This window comes from Gymnoscopelus braueri, assembly GCF_963280865.1.
Source record: "Gymnoscopelus braueri genome assembly, chromosome: 4".
Lineage (NCBI taxonomy): Eukaryota > Metazoa > Chordata > Actinopteri > Myctophiformes > Myctophidae > Gymnoscopelus > Gymnoscopelus braueri.
Window position 1 is genome coordinate 23,444,492 of NC_137605.1, and position 22,666 is coordinate 23,467,157.

Here is a 22,666-nt window from a genome sequence, read left to right on the forward strand (position 1 = left end):
GAAAAGTTGTAATATGGAGATACAAGGTTTCTGCTCCGACAGCAACGATATTCAACATTACCAGTTGCACAGCAGCAGCTATGCCACACTGTTAAGAGTTTTCCCTTTTCTTCCAATCGTCTGCTTTAACCTCCATTACCCTATTGTTCATGTTGTGTCTTGGCATTTTTATTGTTCATCTTATTGGCTTTCATTCAATATTCATGTGGCAAAGCATTCCAGGAGTCTGTTTGGGGGAAAGTGACTCGCACGTCGGGTTTATTGTAATCATCAACGGTTAGTGGGTGTGAATCCTTAACTCAATCAAGCCGGGAACGCATATGGTGTCATTTTAGATTTTTTTAATAGCTATAACCATTATTTCATACTTTGGGCTATTCAATGTAGATCAGCAATTTTGGGGGGAAAATCGTGAAAATCTGTGCAAATCATTTAATATATATGTTTTTTAATGCACTTTTTTTTTTACTCAAATCGTTGCTTCTGGGGATTCTACAAATGTCTTCTAAATCCTAACAGCTTTAAAAAAATTAAAAAAAACGTATGTTGCTATAATATCAGTGGTTCTCAAACTTTTTTCATCACCCACCCATCTCAAAATATTTTGTTCCAGGGACCCCCAGAAGCAAAGATTTGAGTTAAAAATGTATACATAGCCTACTCAAAGATTTTCACCAATTTTCACGATTTTTCTTTTTTTCAAAAATAGCAGATCTACAAGCTCATGAGCTTGTAGATCTGCTATTTTTTAATAGCCCAAAGAAATCTAAAAAATTACACGGATTGACCCGGTTAACGTGGGCTAGTACAGTACATGCCTTTGAGTTATAGGGAGATTGTAACAGACAAGCTACTGTAGTGGGCTGAGCCCGAGATAAACGGGACTGATGGGGCTGAATGCTACAATTCTTCAAAGCCTAGAGACAATAAACAGAAGGGAAACAAAGAGAAACAAAACCTATCATCTCAAAAGGTCAATTGTAAATTCAATAAACACCGCGCAGCATCTCAATTTCACCCCGTGTGAACCTCGTGTGTGCCTCCCTAGCTATGTAACATGTGTTTATGAACTTGGTCCTCATTTTCCTGTAATGTCTGATTCTACAGAATTATTTCCACCTCCAACATTGCTTGCATTCGTAAAGCATAGCTACTGTACAGTTGTAAATTGATTTAGGTATTTCACCTCTGGTGGCCTTGCAGTGGTGGGAAAAAAAGTACTTTTTACTTAAGTAAACGCGTCAATACTTCAATGTAGGAATGCTCTGTTACAAGTAAAAGTCTGGTATTCAAAATGTACTTGAGTAAAAGTACAAAAGTATTCAAAATATACTAAAGTACCAAAAGTAAAAGTACTCATTATGCAGAATGTACCATTTCACAAGTTTTCAAATGTATAAAAAGGTATATTTTTAAAATAGCAGATCTACAAGCTCATAGCGTGGCACTCGGTGCCACGCTATGAGCTAGTAGATCTGCTATTTTTGAATAGCCAAAGTGTATACAATCATAGTTAAAGTGGTTAAAACGATTGTATATTAACTTATTTAGCTGGGTACCCCACCAAGGACCCCTGGGGGGTCCCCGGACCCCACTTTGAGAACCAATGAAGAGTACAGTACATATGCTGCAGTATTTAGCCCACGATTTTGTAACCCTATTTCACCCGGTGCCAATTATCCTGGGCGCTACACTCCCCCCCGCCAGCCTAGGGAGCCCAGAGCCGAGCTCATGCCTCCTTCAATGCATGAGAGCCAACTGACCTTCTTGTCACCCGGCTGTCATGGGGGAGGCGGTATAGTGACCAGGATTACTACATGTTTTTGTGAGGGTATTAACTACCCTAGGAGACACGGGGAGAACATGCAAACTCCAGTATAGGCCCTATATGGGCGCTGATGACGCGGAGGAGAAGACACGCCCCCAGCGCCCACAGCGTCCCCGGCGGGAATCTAACCCAGGACCTTCTAGCTGTGAGGCGACAGTGCCACCGACTGCGCCACCGTGCCCCCAAATCTTCCTTTGTTACACAAGAGAGCGTGCAATCGACAGGAGGGAAAATTATGATAATATGGGATATTGGTAATCGTACACTATACAGCGTATGGCTGACTTATGGCTCAATGTCCGCACTCCGCACGTTCCGAACTCCCTTTGTACCGACTCAACTCGAAACCTCTCCCTTATACTGTATCTTCTCTCTCTCTTCCTCTCGCTCTCTGTGTATTTCCCCATCTCTCTATTTTATTCGTTTTTTAGCACCTTTTTTATTGGCGCAGGCTCAATAACAAAATGGCAGACACGTCCCTGATGCAACACCCCCAACAGCCTCACAGCATAATTCATCACAACATATGCTAGACGGCTCGGCTTTGTATTTTGTACGTGTGTGTGTGTGTGTGTGTGCGTGCGTGCGCGCGTGTGCGAGACCTAGAGACAGAGAGAGAGAAGAGCAAAGCAGGGGAAGAAATGGAGTAATATTACTACATAATGAAAGCGGGGTGGGAGAGATGCAGGGAGAGAAAGACAGGAATCCAGGAGGGAGAGAAAGGGAGAGACGCGGTGCGGTGAAGCCCACCCTTCTCTCGGCCGTGTAGCACACTAATCCCTAACAAAAACCTGCCCTCAAACTGTGCCAGAGCCCCAATTCCCTACTGATAGCTACATCTATTCTCTCTCTCTCTCTCTCTCTCTCTCTCTCTCTCTCTCTCTCTCCCCCCTCTCTTTACTAAATGGCAACTAAATGTCAGACCTTTGTACGAGTTGGAGCTCACCTTTATTGTTCCACCTCATTTGCATGCGGCAGAGGGCCTGAGGTAAAGAGAGAGAGTGAGAGCGAGAGAGAGCGAGAGAGAGAGAGAGAGAAAGAGAGAGAGAGAGGCAGAGAGAGATACGGGCCACTGAGACACAAATGAGGGGTCCATTTGAACAGTTTCGCCGCTCTATTACAGCTATATCTGCACCGTGGAATCTCATAAAACATGCCCATTATGGCTCGCTCTCCGCGCAAACCTGGCAAACCTCATTCACTCCTGCCATAACAGCAGCGAGCAGCCTATTTGGGGGCAGATTTCGTTTTGGAAATGAGTTGGAGCTGGGAGAGGTGTTGCCAGGGCACTGAAAGAGACTCTGGTTTGTTAGGCTGGTGCCTGGCAGTTGGTAATAGACCAGAAATGGAACGAGCCCTACAGTGAGTGATGGAGCACAATGCACGGACGGAAAGTGTGGGGGGGGAGGGGGGAACACATCACAGCGGTGTTATTTATGTTCCGAGGAAAATGGCCCTGGCCAGTTTCAGGGCTTATACAGGAGCCAAATGAGTCGCCAGCGGTCTCCGTGTGTCGGTGCTTTAACACCTCTCCTGAACCTCTGCATCATTTGGCGGTGCTCTCCTCTGTGCCCTCCACCACGACTCTCTGTCTGTCTCCTGACAAGCCCTTTTCTGTATTCAGGCGCAGCTGTCGCCATCTCTTTCTTAACCCCCCGACCCTCTCTCGCTCTCCCTCTGTCTCATTCTTACTTTCCCCCTCTCTATTCACCTTCATCAGAGAGAGAGAGAGAGAGAGAGAGAGAGAGAGAGAGAGAGAGAGAGGTAGCAGAGGAGAGGAGAGGAGGAGCAGGCTGTGTAAATACTTAATGGCACATAGCCCTGATCTGACAGAATTGGGCAGAGTTGAAAGCAAGGTTTCCCGAAGTAGCGACTTCACCTGGACAATTACTGCTCCGTATCGCTCAGTGATCACGGCGGGTAATGGAAGGAAGGGCAGCAGACGGAGTGAGACGGAATTGACACAAAATGAAGTGCAGCACTACAGACCTCAGGGTGGATATTCAGATCTTTCTTTGTTCGTTTCTTTCTTTACTTTTTTCGTCTTCTTTTGTGCGTGTGGTGCTTCATTGTGGGTTATGGCATGTTTCACCTTTAAGGTAGACCTCCTTAGCCACTTGTAATTGGAGCAATAAAGTAGTTCTGCCGCTATATGAGTGGCTGCCGGTTTTTACTGCAGTATAGCGCTCCTGTGTTTCTAGTTTCTTTCTCTTTTCAAGACTTTTTTGTGACTTCTTTCTTGTTTTTCGTGGTCTTTTTTAGTTAGTTATAGGCTACATTAGTTTCAATTCCAGCTAGAACAATGGACACACATAACCGGCAGATGGAAAATAGTGTATTTCTTCGCTGTTGGGTGGAAACAGTATACATGTCCAAAACCAACCGTTACTTTCCAGGAAATGGGAAAAAGTACCTGCGTTCCCGTGGCTCCACTGTTGTTATTATTTTGTCACAAACTCCTCGTTGTCACTTTTCACTGGTTCAACATTTAAAAAACCCTAACCCTAACCACTTTCACAAAGGAATTCAAAAATAGCCAAAATAAAATAGCAGGCTGCCGTGTTATACGGTCAGAAAATGGGTGGGCTGCAAAACGCTTTTGAGATTTTTCAAAAGGTTGAGGAACACTATTTAAACCCTACCTGCCCTCTGTAGTCATGGTGAATGTGAGCTCGCCGGCCAACAAGAAGGTCAAGCTATCATCCCTGGTGAAAGACCAACGTGATTACTGTGCTGACGGAGACGCGGCTGAATGGGAACTTACCAGACTATCTGTTTATTTGAGACCAGACAGCCTCGCGGTAGTGTCCAGCCAACAGGGATAAACAGAGAAGACAAGAAAGGCGGAGGGTCTTTGTTAACTCCAGGTGGTGTAAATGTCACAGGGTGAATGGAGAACCAGGTAGATTGAAGACAGAGCGCTCGTTTTTAGGCACGGGGCTTCGGGGCGAGGCGGGGCTTTTCGAGATAGGGTTTATTAGCGAGGCTCGCGAGGAGGAGGAGGAGGAGAAGGAGGACGCGGCACTGCGAGGCGGGGGTTTATTACGTGAGGCGAGGAGGAGCTCCTCCTCGCGAAATAAACCGTCCTCCTTCTGAGAAGGAGGACGGTTTATTTCGCGAGGAGGAGCTCCTCCTCGCGAAATAAACCGTCCTCCTCCTCCTCCGAGGAGAAGGAGAACGCGGAGAGGCGGGGCTTTGATGTGCCGACGCGGACCCATGTCTTTTGTTGTTCCCCCCCACATAGCAACCAGGAAGCTACGCTAGGGGAACGCTGAACACGCGTGCACACGCACACGCTTGTCCACGACGGAGGCGCGCCGACAAGTGGAGCTTGAGGCCGAGGAAGCGCGCCCTCGCGCCTCCAGGCGCGAGTGCCCGCGCTGACCGGCCGATGCTCCACTTGTTGACTCAGCGCCGTTTGAGTTGTAAACCGATAGGGACAGAATAGTTCTTTTCATGGATCACTGTGTGTGTGTGTGTGTGTGTGTGTGTGTGTGTGTGTGTGTGTGTGTGTGTGTGTGTGTGTGTGTGTGTGTGTGTGTGTGTGTGTGTGTGTGTGTGTGTGTGTGTCAGGGAGAAAGTAAAACAAAAGCCAGAACACAATAAAAGTATCTTAACAGTCCTGCTTTCAATAAACCAAAAAAAGCATGAGCTCGTGTGTGTGCGCTTGTGTGTGTGTGTGTGTGTGTGTGTGTGTGTGTGTGTGTGTGTGTGTGTGTGTGTGTGTGTGTGTGTGTGTGTGTGTGTGTGTGTGTGTGTGTGTGTGTGACTGTGTGTGTGTGGTCGCAGCCATATATGTTTGTGCACAAGCCTGGCTTGTGGCTCCCTCTAGTGTTGCTTCTACAGAATTGCTGGGTGGGTGGTAAAAACGAACGCGCCTTCTTCAATCTACCTGGTTCTCCATTCACCCTGTAACATAAACATCCATTAAAGGAACGTATCTAGAACCCTCGACATAGAGCTGATGGCTGTGGGCTTGATATAGGGCTGAAACTATCGAAAAAAAATGCCTTTTATGCCTTTATTGACAGGCTAGTAGGTTGACAGGAAATGGGGAGAGAGATGGGGAGTGACACGCATCAAAGGCCGTCGGGATCGGGACTCGAACGCGCGACGCGTTGTCAGGCTACTTTGGAGCCTATTGATTATTTTCTCAGTGATTATTCTATTCTATTCTATCGACGGAGGGCAAAACCACTGCCACAGCAGCCAACAGCACGGCGTTCGAGGTAGTTGAGGACTTCAAACATTTCAGTGCCTCGACTTCTTTACCCATAGACCATATTCACACGGCGGCCATATTGGAATTTAACATTGAAAGTGCCGCCACCCGGGGTGGCTACTTTCATTGACTTCATAGAAACATGGCCGCCGTGTGAATATGGTCTATTAAGACCTGGAACGCAGCTGTGTAATTTTTTAGATTTGAGATAAAAAGCATTATTTTACACTTTGGCTATTCAAAAATAGCAGATCTACAAGCTCATAGCGCGGCACCGAGTGCCGCGCTATGAGCTTGTAGATCTGCTATTTTTGAAAAATCGTGAAAATGTGTGCAAATCTTTGAATACGGTACATATTGTTTAAAGCGAACATTTTTAACTCTATTCTTTGCTTCTGGGGGGTCCCTGGAACTAAATATTTTGAGATGGGGGTCGGCGGCCCAAATACATATCATTTGGGGGGGTCCTTGACATGAAAAAGTTTGAGCACCACTGATCAGAAAACTGCTAAGGATTTAGAAGACATTTGTAGAATCGGCTTCAGGTATTAATGGGTTAAACGAGATCTGAAGGTCCGCATATGGGATGAGGAGAGTGTTGTAAATCTGACATGGGAGATGACCTCAAGAAGCAGCTACAGCGGAGTCAGTGCTGTATGGGGCCGAGCCATGGACGTTCCACAGTACAGCACGAGAAGGTCCTGGATGGCGTCTATACACAAGAATGCTACGAATGTCACATGGGCGGACCACATCATGGAACGCGGACCTCTCTACGTCGGGGGGCCTATACCACTGGTTAAAGACAGGGTCAGAGAGAGAGAAGGATGAGGCTGGCTGGGCAGTGGGCACTGTGTCAGGCACCCGAAACCGTCGGCAAAGCAAACTGACACTGTGGGAGTCAACCCCAGGGCACAGCCAGGGAAAGAGGCGCACCACCACCTACTCACTGTGGCGTGACAGCGGAGCTAACAACACTGCAGAGCTCAAGACCCTGATGCTATTAGACAGGAGGGTGTGGCGGGCAGTGATTCAGGAGTCTCCAGTCGGTGTTGGCTATAGTCGCAATCTTTCATCGCATTGCATTCTATCGATTATTTGTTTTATTCATCGAATTATAGGGACACGTGTTTTCCTTGATTATTTTTTTTATTTTTGGGCGGTGAAACCACCCCTATATGTGAGGTTTGGATATTTGCACACCAAATCCTGCGCTGTGATTGGCCACCAGTGTACCCCCCTAACCCTGCACCGTGATTGGCCAATCACAGTCTATTCAGGACTGTGATTGGCTAGGGAAACATGACAATTGTTACTTTTCTTTAAGTGAACTTCCATCACTGTGATGACCACTGTGACCACACCGCCCACTTCACACTGGGTGTGATTTTTTTTATACATCAACAAATTGATGTGAAGCGTTGTGAGCTTGTAGATCGGCAACATTTCTGACAAACTTTGAAAGAAAAAGAGCAAAATCTAACTCCCAAATTGATTATATTTATTGAAATCGATTAAAGATATTTTTTCTAAATAATGAACTAGACCATACCCGTGGGGGGATATAGCACATGATTTGGTAATCCAGGAGCCAGCAAACACAAAAAAACGAGAATAAACAGCTGACATTTGGGGAAAGCGAAAAACGGGCTTCGCTGTTCCATGCACATGGTAATGGTCAATGGCTGTGTGCAAATTCAATCAATCAATTGCTCCAGCCACTGAGGAGGAGAACCGAGCAGAACAGTTTTGGGCTCACCACCCGCACAGAGGTTTGTAGAATTATAGGAGGATTAAATCGATTTGTTCCTTTATCTGTTGCACCCCTACTTGATACAAAACTAAGGCTTGAATCGCCGCGATGCACCGCGTTGTGATCTTGTCAACAGACTATAGGACTTCTTTAACTCTTACCCTGCCAGAGTTTTTTTAGAGCAGTCTGTAGCCTCTGCCAGGGTTTTGAACGATTTTGTTACCTTTTCAAGTAGCCACAACATTTTTTCCTCCAGTATGATTGATCCCCTGATGGTTGCTAATCACTGAGGAGATTCAGGTGTGGTTTCACAAATGTCAACGAGGTCATTGTGACCTCGTTGACATGTGTTGTTTGATGTTTGAAAATAGCTCAAAACCAGTAGTTTTAAACCAAAAAACAATGTGAATTGTTTGTCCGTTTGAATTTTAACATTGAAGTGAATGGAGCAGCAAATCTTTGGAAATTGTTATCTCCTTATTCGTTTTGAATATCGAAAAAATGTCAAAACTAAAATAGGCCTAATTAGAGAATCTTTTTAAAAAAAAAATTTAAAAAAAAAGGTTTTATTTTCTTCTTTTTTTTCTGGACGTTTATAAACGTCTTTGGCAGGCAACAGCTAATTTCTCAAAGACGTTTATAAACGTCTTTGGCAGTTATTGTGTTAAGAGGGTCCACCGCGAGGACATCAATGGACTCTCCCACTGTATTATTATTACATCAGGTTCTATGAGGAGAGCATTGTAGCCACCAAGAAAAAAATGCTTTACAAAACAACAAGCCCCTAGCATCAATGGGGGGACATTAAAGCCCCGCTGAACAGGAAGAACAGAGCGGGGGGGGGGGGACACTGAGGGGGCCGAGGCTGTTCAGAAGGAACTAAAAAAGAAGGAGCTGCAGGGGGCGGCCAAGGACAGACTGGAGGATAGGCTACAGGCCAACAGAGTGTTGGGGGTGGTGATGTGGGGGTTTAGAACAGGGGTCTTCAACAGGGGGTCCGGGAATCCCTCGGGGGTCCTCAGAGTTACTACAGGGCCAAAATCTACAGCCAATATACAGCCAAATCTTTGTGTGATGTTTTTGTTTCATTAAAGGGATTGTAGGCGATTCAGAGATAAACAAAGAAAAAAACTCCAGCAGTTCGTTTCCCCGACCACCAGGGGGTGACGCAGGGAGGACTGCCATAGAGTTAAGGGGACTTCTAAACGGGCCATGCCGAATATAGGTTACTTTATTCGGATACAATTCGCGGAACTGCCCGCCCCTGTCGGTTCTCTGAATTTTTATTTTTAAATAGGCTCTTTCATGACAAATTGACCACATATATGAAGTTAAACAACTAAATTATATCCAAACGCTATCTGAAAAGTAAATTATGTGCCTCAAAAACGAAGTTTGAGAGCGTTTTAAAACCGAAAGTAAAAAGTTCACACGGACACGGACGCGCACGGATGCGCACATGCGTGCGTTAATTTACGGCCCGAGACAAACATAAACAGTAGGGAAATACGGATTTCAGAAAGAGGACTGTGTTTCAATGCAGGAAAACACCCCAGCATCATTATATAGTGGCTGATAGAGGGGAAAAAATGCAAAATATATATATATAGATATTTTTCAAATTTAGGCTTAATGTTGCCAACAATCCCTTTAACCACTTGTATTATTGTATTCCTATTCTATGGGGAACATTAGCCGAAAATAGCAGATCTACAAGCTCACAACGCCTCGCGCTGCGAGGCGTTGTGAGCTTGTAGGTCGGCTATTTTTGGCAAAGAGGTGTAGGGGGAAAAGGAGCGAATCGAGTACTAAGTATTGAAGGTTTAAGTGGTTATGTGTCTGAAATTAACAAAAAACATTAATTTACACAACACTGATGATAGTCAATGAAGCTATTTCATAGATTTTCATAGATTTCTATGAGATCTATGAAAAGGTTTAATCTGCAACACAATTGTAAACAATGTAGTGGGGGGCCCCTGCTTCGTCTGTCTCTCAGCTAAGGGGTCCTTGGCCTGCAAAAACGTTGAAGACCCCTGGTTTAGAAAGATAACTGGCGACAAACAGCCAGGCACTATACTGTTGACGGGACCCTTGGCTTGTGTGTGTGTGTGTGACAAAGCATTATGTGACAAGAGTGACGTGATTTGTGAAGGAAAGGCCATGCCACAGTGTAAACCTCTACGCTAGCCCTTTTTTACGTCCTCTCTACCGAACCCTAGCAATTCACTGGGTCGTTTCAATGACAGCCATTCTGTTTTTTGCACTCTGAACCATCACAGAAGCCCTGGGTCTATAGTCCCAGACCATTAAAAAACGCCACAACCTCGATGCGCTTGTCTCTGCCATTGTTTTCATCCATAAATCATTTAGCCTGCGAACACGCTTTACAAATCTTCGATACAAATTAAACTTTGATGAAGAAGAAAATGCTAGCCTCACCCCCCCACCCCCCAAAAAGAGATCAACGGGCAGCACCCCAATCTAAGGAAAGTTTGGCAAATTCCCGACTTTAAATTACCTTTTTTTTGTTATCAATTGTGACTTTAAATTAACTTGACTTGACTGATTAACTGCCTCCAGCACTATCTGAGACGTAGAGCAAAGAAAAACTGCAGTTGATTTCACCTGAAATGGACTGAACTAAAGTAGCCTTGAGATAGACTCCGCCTGGAAAGAGGAAACAAGCAAGGTCAAAAAACAACCTGGTGAGAACTGTGGCCCCCGGAACGATGGCTGGAGCAATATAACTTCAAATCAATATCATGATTATTTCAAATGTTTGCCTTGATTGCAATTAATGAACGAGGTAAAAAAAAAAAAAAGCAGATCTACAAGCCCACAGCTTGGCAACAGCTGTGAATATTTGTGTCTGAAAATAATAATATCATCATTACCATCATCAACCTCGTTAGTTCCAGTTTATCCCTTCTGGAACAGAGGTTTATAGCCCCAAGGTAGAGAACAAAGCAGTACAAAAATAGCTTTGTTCCAGCAGCCATCACTCAGATGTGCTGTAGCAACATAACCCATATTTCACCTTGTTTATGAAACTTGGCAATTAATTCAAACATCTTTTTTTGGTCAGCTGTTGTGCCTTGTCCTCCTTTCCGCACTATAACTCAAAGCTGAAAGTAAATTAAATTGATAACACAAGTCAAGGCCACCCTTTATGTATCCCTGACACTCCCTGTGTGCAGTCACAGTGAATACACCTGCAATTCAGATTGACCAGTGGTGTAAAGTAACTAAGTACATTTACTAAGTATTTTTACTTTCTTCAGTATTTCCAATTTTCAATACTTTTACTTCTACTCCACTACACCTCAGAGGCAAATATTGTACTTTTTACTCCACTACAATTATTTGACAGCTTTAGTTACTAGTTACTTTGCAGATTTAGATTATTATCACAAAAGCCCTATATCATATTTTCTATAATTTTTTTTGCTGATTTACGGCTATTGAAAAATAGATGATCTTGTGAGTTTGTAGATCTGCTATTTTTTAACAAGCTGGACATTTCTTTTAAATTAAAAAACAAAGAAATTGGTAATAGGCCATTCATAATGTTTACTTTTGGTACATTTGATGCCAATACTTTTGTACTTTTACTGCTACTTTTACTTAAGTAAAAACACAGAGTACTTCTTCCACCAGTACTGATGACAACCAACCACTCCAGAGTCCAATAGCGACAAAGCTCTGAACCGGAAGTTTACGGAATGCACTGGAGTCTATGAGCGTTTGTCACTATTTCCAGTTTACATGAACCACGTGACCGGCGCTGTTTCTGCCCCCTCATTGACGCAACTCTCCAATAGAGGGCTCTGACCAGTACACCCTCCTCACCCTGTGCCTTGTCCTTCCCCCCCGCAGGTCCCTCAACCTCACCTGCACAGTTTGCACTTTCCATTCTTGTGTTAATCAATCTTTTAACCTTCAGTAGAGGTGTGTAGGCTTTTACTAGTGAACCAGAACATTATACAGTACAACCCTCCACATCCATCAGGCTCCCAGGAGACCAGTATACAGTCACAGAGGTCATCACACAGCACTTGACCAAAGATATGGCACCGCTAAGCACAATGAGCAACAGAGACATTAAGATATAATCATTATTACAATTCAATATGAAGCTTAAAAAATAGTTTTAGCCATAATCGCGCAGCCTTGTGCAGCCGTTCCCAACCTTTTCTGGATCAGAGCCCACTTGAAAATCTTAACTCTGCAGCCGATTAGCTCCCATGTTAACACATTGAGTGCCATTGTCTTTTTCCACAAGAGGGCGGTCTGACGCAACATAGGAATGATCCTAGGACCCTTTAAAAGGGAATGGACGGATGTAACGCCATCCCAAAAAAATAGACGTGCATCCAACCCCAATGATGGGATCTTGAGAAAAATGTCCGTATCTCCATATCTTTTTTTTTGTGGTCAAAACAAGCCATTTTCGACGGGCAATCTCTCTGCAATGGCGGATCGCGGTAGAAATGTTATTGTTCGAGTCGTTAGACGGGACCCTTGGCCATCGCCCTGACACCTTTTGTTTACATCCGGGTCCTCGTTGTGGCTTCTGCAGCTCTAAAAAGATCGCCAATAAACAGTAAAAAAAACGCTGGCACTGGCTGTACCCTGTTTTAAAAAACCTCTGGCACTCAATGTGTTAAGTGGTCAGATGGGTGGACCAGGTGCATTTTCAGAGCGTGTTTATTTTAATGATCAATCAATCTATTTTGTTGCGGCTTTGATCAATGCGGAACCAACGTAGTATAGCCTACTTTAAGTTCTTATTGATAACACTATGAAAACACATTTTTTCAAGATTTTAAAGAAAACATACCATGTCATATATTTTACATTCATTTTTTAATATTAATATTCACAATTAAAATCTTAGTGTTTTGCCTATTATATGTCGGTCCCAAGTGGGCTCTGGCTCACAGTTTGGGGAACAACCAACCCTTTAGTGTCAAGATGGATGCCTTGTCTACAGTGAAACCAAATCCACCTACGGATACAAAATAACACAACCTGAACCTGAACCTGAGAAGAAAACCTATGCGGTTGATGTTGAACAACCCCCGAGGCCTTCCACGACGGAGCACAATGCCTCGTTATCCTATCAGTTACGATGGTAATGACTCGCCAATAAAGCCGCCTTTCGCGATGCAAGCAACATCATAGCCGCAAAGCTGCTCTCTAATGAGCGGCTGTAATGAGCAGTGATCGCAAATGTAATGGAGGTTAACGGAGGATTACGTTGAGCACTTTAATGCCAGGCTTTTAGAATGGGCCGAAGCAGTGTCTCTGTTTTTCACAAAGTAGACAAGAGAAGGGGAAAAAAAGAAAACAGTCAAATAACTCAGTTATTTGATGGTAATGCGAAATCATTGTGGAGGCGAGGACATTTGGACCGAAAAAATGGAAATGTGTGAACGCCGGTGAGGCATAGTTAATGGGTTTAAAAAGTCTGGCTTCGACCATAGCCTCAGGGAAGAATAACAAAAAGGTGCACACACACGCACGCACGCACGCACGCACGCACGCACGCACGCACGCACGCACGCACGCACACACACACACTTCTAACCACCCTCTCACTCGCTCATGCAAATTCTTTCCACGCACATCTACACACTGCATTCATGTGTGCATATTCTCTCACATAATCCACATGTAGGCGGGAAGAATGATCGACCACACAAATCCAATGAAAAGTGGTAAAAAAGAAAAGAAAAGAAAGAAAGAAAGAATCATCTCGACAAGTAAAGCAGAAAGAGTCATCTTGACTTGACGCTGTGTGCTGCATTTTCACAGTTAGGGCAGTCTAACCACAGAGACGTGTCAAAATTTGAAGTCTGGAGGGAATAGGTCTGTAGTCAGTGCACCGGTAAATGAGCCAGTATGACTGTGTGCCACGCCGGCAAAGTCCCCAATCTCTTTTTGGGTTCTTCTTCTCAGCTGAGGCCCGGCTCCAGACTCCGTCCAAGTCCAAGTCCGCTGAATTCTTGGCGACCGATGAACCTGCATGGGCAGGCCCAGGCTGGAGCAGACACATGACTGTGTCTATTTACATTTCACTTTAGTTTTGAAGGGCTTGGCTTTCAAAATAAACGATAAGAGACAAGTAGAAAACCACAAGGCAGTGGGAAACTATTTGAGATATGCAAATTATGTATTTTATATTATTTGAATACTGTTCACATGTCTGTACTGAGATGGATGGTTGGCTTGATCGCTGATATCAGTTACGCTACATACAAGTCAATGATGCTGTTGGCCTGTGCAAGGCTCATGATGTGCACTGCGATGTTATCTTTATAAATATGACGCCATGCAATGTTTAACTGCAGATGACTGCCAACACTTTGAGTGTACAGCCTTATATAAAAGTATATAAACAATGTGCCACTGTTTACCTAAGGCACCACTATAGCTACTAATTTAGTTTCATTGTGCAATATATGTAGGGAATTAAGAGTAGAGTAGAGTAGTACGATGAAATTAATAACACAGCATTAATAATGTACTATAGGCAGTCTGGTGATACAGCATTTGAATAACTGTCAATTATTATAAAAACAGCATATTTCTTTCACATGACCAATGTCACATCTACTACTATTACTATTACCACTAATAGAGTTCACAAAGGTAACTCGGGCTAATATTATAAATCAGACATATCAGTCTCTAAAGTCTGGACCTCAGATTTTATTTATGAAATATGAATAACCAGAATAGTATTAATGCAATTAAAAAATAAAGAGTAGATGAACACATGTAAGAAATCATGTATGACAGAGAGCACGAATAAAGCACGATAAATATTAATAAGCACTTAGATTTTTTTTTTAATGAATTACTCCTGCCGGAGAAGAGACTCGGCAACTCTCCAGAGAATGAGCTTGCTGGCTTCCTCAGATGTCCCTTGAATTAAAGTAAACACGTTCAATCAAGCATTTTTTCCCCCCAGTTTTTTTTCTCTCAGAGGCAGCGATTCTAAAGTCTAATCTACCAAAGAGGAGTTGAAACCAAAGATTGCCCGTTAAGATATACGCACAACAAATTATATCTCATATTTAACAACTACAGAGACATCAGAAGCCAGCGGGAACATTTCAAACGTTGCTATAGCTGAGATAAGGCGTCTCTCAGCGGGGTACATGAGCACTGACCGCCCGGTCTGTTAGATTGTGATGAGGCGCATACAAGCGGGACCTCACATCTCAGGAAAAACTCCAAGCTAATTTTCAAGTTGGCTCTTGATGAATCAACCACAGAAGTTTGAACATCTAAATTCTTGCAACAACAAAAAATGTACATAAAACTACATTCTGTGACACAACAGTGGTATTTAGAAAATGATAACCGTGTTCTCCTCCACCATTGCTTCCCTGTTGCTACAGCTGTGGTTGGTGCAATCCTGAAGGCTTGTTACTCAAAAACTATATATGTTACTCTTTTCAAATGTAATATTATTACTTTACTTATTACTCCCTGCCAACCGTAGCTAGTTACACTACTTTTCCGTTTACACATCACCTTTCCCATTACACCTCACAAAATTGGTAATTGCCACCTTTTACCTAAAAAGACTGCACCACTAGCAGTGTTCTTCTGCAGCCTATACACCACTTTCTCATGTCGTTTCAGGGTTCCATTTGTGCATTCTTGGAGTTAAATAAGCACCGATGAGTTTAATTAATTGGTTGATGATGTATTAGGCCATGGAGCCCCATTTGATAATTTTTTTAATTTTTTATCTCTGGGACCTTAATCTATACTGTGTTCCTCAGACCTGTAAGGGTCCATTTGGTTATTTGTACACTCAGAGGTACAGACCCGTAAGGGTCCATTTGGACCCCTGGTGGTCTACGCACTTGACATTGAGAACCTCAGTGCTGATTTATCACCAAAGAATTAAATGGATGGGGTCCATTTGGTTCCATTTGTCCACACATCAGAGTTAAATTCGGTGTATTCAATGTATGACCGCCCTGTCGTAAAAAAATATAATTTTCAAGCTATCTGGACAAGGAATACACTTCGGAGGAAGTTGAGCTGAAGAAAGCATTTAAAGAGACGGACTGTATCTCACTGCCGACATCTGGACATAACATAATATAATCCTTCTCAGGAGTTGAGTTTGCAATGTGCCAGAGTGTGAAAACGGATCCGGGGGGGGAAATCACACGTACAGTAATGTAGGAGTGGAGATCCAACTGATCCATTCATTATATGGACTTTGAAATAAGGTGGAGGGACACTGCATGCAATCCGGGAACCCATTCAGTTAAGAAAATAATTCTTTGAGAGATTAGGGACACTGTAACTCCACTCCTTATTCATTGGGGGAAAAGTCAGACCGGAGGCCTGACACTGAACTGACTGCGCTGTTGCCTGTCTCCCGACAAAATCGAAATGCTGACAACATGCAAATCACAGTAAAAAAAACTACAGTAGCTATCTTGGTCGGCTGTTCCACCAAGGGGTGTTAAATGGGTTCTTTTTTGTGGAAGGAATGATAAAAACTCTAATATTGAACTCTAAGTAATTATTTATTATACTACTTACGTAATAAACATTGTCATAAATACTATATGCCTGCAGTCGCTAGTTTAAAGTCTTCTTTCAATCACCGTGATATGCGTTTTGGTAAATTATGGTCTTATTTATTTAAAAGTTGATGATAAATAGTAGGGTATGCTGTAGGGGGGCGTGGCTACCGTGTGATGATTTGATTGACAAGCTACACAACCAATAGCATTCATTCCCCACCCCCGCTCTGGTCCCAACCAATAGCATTCATTAATTTCCGGTTTCTTATTTGCATATTGGGACCGGATATACTGTAGAAAGATGGCGGATTTGAAATCGTTGAAAAATAGGCTTCATTTACAGTCTGTGGAGTCTATGGGCGTCACTTTGTCCATTTCTTTTTTACAGTCTATGATTTGAACGAAATGAGACAGCCTGCTGGTGCCGCTGAGACACAATCGGCCCTCGTATGAGGCCTCTGCACGGTCTCGTCACGTGGAGCCGTGCGACGAGGTGTCCTAAAGACACAGCTGAGCTCTTTGGCAAATTAACTTCCTCCATCTGTGACACCAAGACTTGGAAAAACAAGACAAGGGATAATATTGGCATGACTTCCCTGTGCGATCTGTAGCTGTGGACAGCAAGTTCCTAGGAATGCAGTTTGTGAATGATGTCACGGTGTCTTCACTGATGTCAGAATGGACCCTTCGCTAAGCCCCACCCACTCCACTCTGTGACTGGTGGTGCGAAGTTAGTCACACCCAGGCCTGGCAGCGCCTGGCAATCTCTGCTTCTCACCCATTGACTTGCATGTTAAATGACGGCTTTTCCCCTTAAAAATAATCGATCATTTCAGCAGCAATAGCTTCAAAATCTCTTCTAAATCTAGTCAACAAGGCCTGCAGTAGGCTATGCACTGGACAAATGTGCATGACATTATTTCAATAAACTAAAAACACGGGAAATGTGAGAGGGAGTAATAGCCATGGATACACGACGGTCGTCTGTCTCGACCGTCATGGATGAATTTCAACCTGGTGTTTGCACTTTCTCCATTTATAGCCCGTACATCTACAGAAACGTTCATATTTCAAATATAAAGTGCTTATCCCATGGCCACGGATGTTACATTTATGTACGGGCTCTCAAAAGTACCCGTATCATCCGTATTGTTCAATAAAAAGCATTTTAATCTGATCGGTGGCCATTTTCTCCATATGCTTTCAACTAAGCGACCCTATCGGTTGGTAGGTGTATTGCACTCTGATACATTATAACTATAACATAGAAAATGGCCACCGATCGGATTAAAATGCTTTTTATTGTACAATACAGAATATACGGGTACTTTTGAGAGTCCCGTGCATCATTTTAACATCCATGGCCATAGGGTAAGCAATTTATATTTGAAATCTGAACGTTTATATATATGTACGGACCGTAAATGGAGAAAGTGCAAACACCAGGTTGAAGTTGATCCATGACTGTAACAGGAGTTTTCATGTACCGCAGGGTAAGACTACAGTAGCAGTTAATAAATAGACGAACAAATGAATGAATATACTTTAACGTGCGGAATCCGAAACAGGCAGCGCTGTGATTCTGAATTTTGTTACGATTACGGTGATTAGTAGCCTATTATTGACACCACCTGGGCGAGTGAGTTGTGTGGTGTAACTTTCTGACGTTAAGCTGTGTATGTGTTCAACAACACAGCCATATTCAGCCTTGCAGTTTAAGTGCAGATTTCAGCTTGGGAAAAGCAGCCTCCAACGGGTTTGGGTACGTGGTTCATAGTCACCATTGCGTTATCGTGGTATTCCTATTCTTGCTATTATGTTGCAAATGATTGTGTGTGTGCGGGCGAAATAACATTGACAGCTATGGCAGGTGACGAAAGCTTGCCAGACATATGCCAGGCTAACAACGGTTGCTAAGCTGGCATTGGACAATCGCTTTTGGGGTGGGGTTTAGCGAAGGGTCCATTGGGGACATAATTGGTCTCCAAGCATGGCTCCACACCCGTACATGACAGACCTTACATGTAGCCGCACACGCATAAAACACACATTTATCCTTGACAGACCTTGAAAAATATTATAGTTTGTGTTCCTTGGCACCGTGCATGTTGCTGAATGCAGCAACTAGATTTTTTTGCAGTTTTGTTTTCATCTCAAAATACAAGTATGGAAAAAATAATGTATACTTTCAATTCATATATGTGTTTAATACTTTTGCCTGGCAAATTATCAGTGGGAAATTTCTTCTACCAACATTTATTTTGAACAATAAATGATGTTTTTTTTTAAATATAAAACATACTTAAGTCAATTTGAACTTTTTATTCCGGATCAATATACAGTATGATCAACAATTCTTCCTCAATCAGTCTGAACACATGAACAGCTGCTCTCCCTATTGTTTGTAAACAAGACTAGTAATCAAATGTAACAAAAGATGTCCTCAGTAATCTGTAGCCAGACCCATATTCCAGACTTAATTGCATGTGAATAGGCCTATAGGTAGAGCACTGGAGGTGAGTAAAATCACCATTTTAGTTAATAGGGGAGCGAGGCTATTGTTGCTGCTCCATTATGATTCTCCCCACACAACTCAGAAAGTTATATAATGGAGGGAGAAAAAATCAACATTGAATTTCACTCACCAAAACAATCCACAATCCATCACTTGTCAACTTTCACTGTGCTGGCACATCTAGCTGCTACTGGATGCACAAAACTAAACTTTTAGACATAGTTAAAAACATGCATCCCAAAACCTCCATGCACTATTGACAGGACTTGATTGACATGCTTCGAAATGATGATAATGGAAATACCTCATAAACCCGTTGTGACTTTATGCACTTTGTCAGACGCTGTTGCATTTGCCCTATGTGTTGTTCTGTTTTATTGTCTCCGCCAGGCCGAAAGGCATGGCGAGAGAGTATGTTTTCGCCCCTGTCCGTCCGTCCGTCCGTCCGTCCGTCCTGTCTGTGTGTGAAGTGAACAGCTAATCTCTGGCACCGTTGGCCCGGTCGCTCCGAAACTGTGCACACACACTCCCTGGATGCCAATTCAGAACCTCTGACCCAATTTTTTCACATGGGCCTGTTTTTTTTTACATTACTCCTACAGATTTTATCCAAACGTCATGCAAATCGGTACACAGTATCTCTATAGTCATGTGATCAACACAAATCTGTCCGATTTCCCATATTCCATCCTCATTGCCTATGGTTGGCTTCCAAAGTTTGCAGGATTGGTCTGTTTTGAACAAAAAGCCTCAAACTATGCACGCAGCTTGCGATTTCCGTGAATTTTCACACGCACATTCCCACTAGGCCGAGGAAGAAATGCCACCCTTTTCACATTGGCCTGTTATAGCGCCACCAGCAGGTCTAATTTAGCAAAACGCAAAATGCCTCAAATCATGAATGCAGTGTCTGATTGCCGTGAAAGACCTAAGAATAAATGGCACCCTTTTCACATTGGCCTATTATAGCGCCACCAGGAGGCCACAATAACGTACCTGACCTGGCGGAGACCTGTGCTCTGAGGAGCACTTTTTCTAGTTAAAAAAATATTTTGGTGTCCGGTCTTTTTTGTTGTTTTGTTTCTGCTTCTGTGTAAAATGTCTAAATATTGGGTAAGGTTTGTCTTGTCATGTCTTATAATTTTGTTTAAAAATAATAAACATATGGTTTAAAAAAAAAAAAAAAAACAGGACTTGATTGGATCTGTGTGGCGTGCGCACACTCATATTGACTTGACCTTAAACAGTGTGAGCAATTTATCAATGTGGCACGTTGACAAGCAGTCTTTAGTTGTTGTATAGTGTGTGTGTGCGTGTACATAAATACAAATACTACTTACAAAGCAAAAAAAAACTAAAGCAAATTAATTTTTGAATACTATGTACTTTTGAAATACTGTATGTTTAAAAGCAAGTAGGCTACTACAGTACTTAAAGGGATAGTTCACCCACAAAATGACTTTTTTCCCCTATCTATTAGTCACCCCATCGAGACTTGAATTCATGGATATTTTTGTGTTTTTGTCTCATTCCTAAGCCAATAATTTGATGACCGGCAGCGGTTCCGGTAGGAGACGCAAAGAGTCTCCTTTGTGTCTCCTACCGGAACCGCTGTCTACCGGTCCGCTAGTCATCAAATTATTGGCTTAGGAATGCGACAAAAACACAAAAATATCCATGAATTCAAGTCTCCATGGGGTGACTAATAGATAGAAAAAAAGTCATTTTGGGTGAACTATCCCTTTAACTTTCACTGAGTAGTTGAGTAATATGGACCAGGAGTACTGTATCTCAACTTTGACTCAAAGTGAGTACTTTGTCCACCACTGGTTAAAACAGTGCAGTATTAAGACCAGAATTGAGCTGGCAGCCAATGCAGGGGAACTCTACACCCAGAGGAGAAGGGTGAAGGCCCAGAGGGTCATCAGGGAGAGCCCTGTCACTCCCAACAATTGCTTGTTCACCCTGCCTACAGCACCATCTGGTCAAAGGGAACATGGGGGGGCTGATGTAGTAGTAGTAGGCTCAGGGACTGTTTCTATCCCCGAGCTATGAGCTCTGATTCATACTAGGTTTGTGCGAAAATAGCAGATCTACAATCTGACAACGCGTCGTGCTACGACGACACGTCGTGAGCTTGTAGATCAGCTATTTCCCTGTACACACCGGCACGCAACTATCCGGCTTAACCCATTAAGACCTGAGGCAGATTCTACAAAATGTCAGTTTTTAGAATGTCTTCTAAAAAAATATATTTTGAAAAAACTTATGTTACTATGTCAGTGGTTCTCAAACTTTTTCATGTCAAGGACCCCAAAATGTAGGTATATGTCTATATTTCAAGATATATGTCTATATTTCAAGATTTGCACACATTTTCTATTTTTTTCAAAAATGGCAGATCTACAAGCTCATAGCGCGGCACTCGGTGCCGCGCTATGAGCTTGTATATCTGCTATTTTTGAATAGCCAAAGTGTAAAATAATGCTTTTTAGCTCAAATCTAAAAATGACACAGATGCGTTCCGGGTCTTAATGGGTTAAGTCTCTTGAGCTCAAAACTGTGAGGAATACTGTAGTCTATAATGGACTGTGACTCCCACACACCGGCACACATATACAGGGAACATCACATGTGCATCCACAGTATTCATTATTATACCGCACTGCTCACTTTACATATAGTATAGCCACCTATATGTGACTGAGCTATTTATGATATAACTATAGAGTATTGATATAGAGACAGACTGTCACTGTACTGGATTACAGCCTCACTAGTCTAGTCTATGGTTGTGCAGATGCAATTTTATGTTGTTTTTATTCTGTTTTGCAAAGTATGCTTTTTGTACTGTACTTTTTTTACATTTAGCTTATTATGACTATTTTGATATTCTCACTGTGTTTTTATTTTTGTCTATATCTTTGAGGAGGCTGTATAACTGTCACAGTTGTATTGTACTGTAAATGCATGTGACAAATTAAGAAAAACTCTTTCTGCAAACCTTGAAACCAAAATCCTCTAACGATGCCATAGCCGTCAGTATGTTTTTTGAAAGATAAAAAAGTATCATATCTTTTTTAAATCAAATCGTGACCCTGAAATCTAAAGTCATATTGAATTGTGGATTTGCATAATAATGACATCCCTATCACAAACAGACACACACACACACACACACACACACACCTCGTGTGCCGTTGAAGAACAGGGTCTGTCGCCGAGGGTTCTGGATGACCACGATGGAGCCGTCGTAGTTCTGCAGGCGGCAGGAGATCTCCGCCGTGCCTCCCTCCAACACCGTCACGTTCTCCGCCTGCACCGCCTGACAGCGTGCTGAGTGACCACAGAGATAGAGAGAGAGAGAGAGAGAGAGAGAGGTTAGGCAAGGTAAGGTAAAGTTTATTTATAAAGGCGTCACATGCGCTTCAATGCGCGGGGATCTCTGCATGCGTGTGTCCCCCGCATATCTCAAGACCTGTACGACCGAACGCCTTCCAACTTGGTGTGTGTGTGTGTGTGTGTGTGTGTGTGTGTGTGTGTGTGTGTATGGCAGAGGACCCGAGAGAGTCATGTGCCAAGTGGGAAGTCGGTCAGATGCAGCGGTTGTCCACAAAATACTGATAAATCCGGGAATCCAAATATATCGAGGATGTCATCAAATATGACCCCTAATGCAGTGGTTCTCAAGCTTTTTCATGTCAAGGACCGCCAAAATGTTATGTATTTAAAATATATATATATTCAAAGGTTTGCACAAATGTTCACGATTTAAAGAAAATAG

At 42.9% G+C, this 22,666-nt stretch overlaps 1 protein-coding gene across 1 annotated transcript in view; it reads right to left on the reverse strand.

Annotated features, from left to right (window-relative positions):
* cadm4 (cell adhesion molecule 4) overlaps positions 1-22,666 on the reverse strand; it is a 302,572-nt gene that overhangs the window by 80,252 nt on the left and 199,654 nt on the right. The window contains 1 exon segment of the mRNA XM_080425842.1: positions 22,072-22,218. Within this exon segment, the coding sequence (XP_080281968.1) occupies positions 22,072-22,218 (147 nt within the window).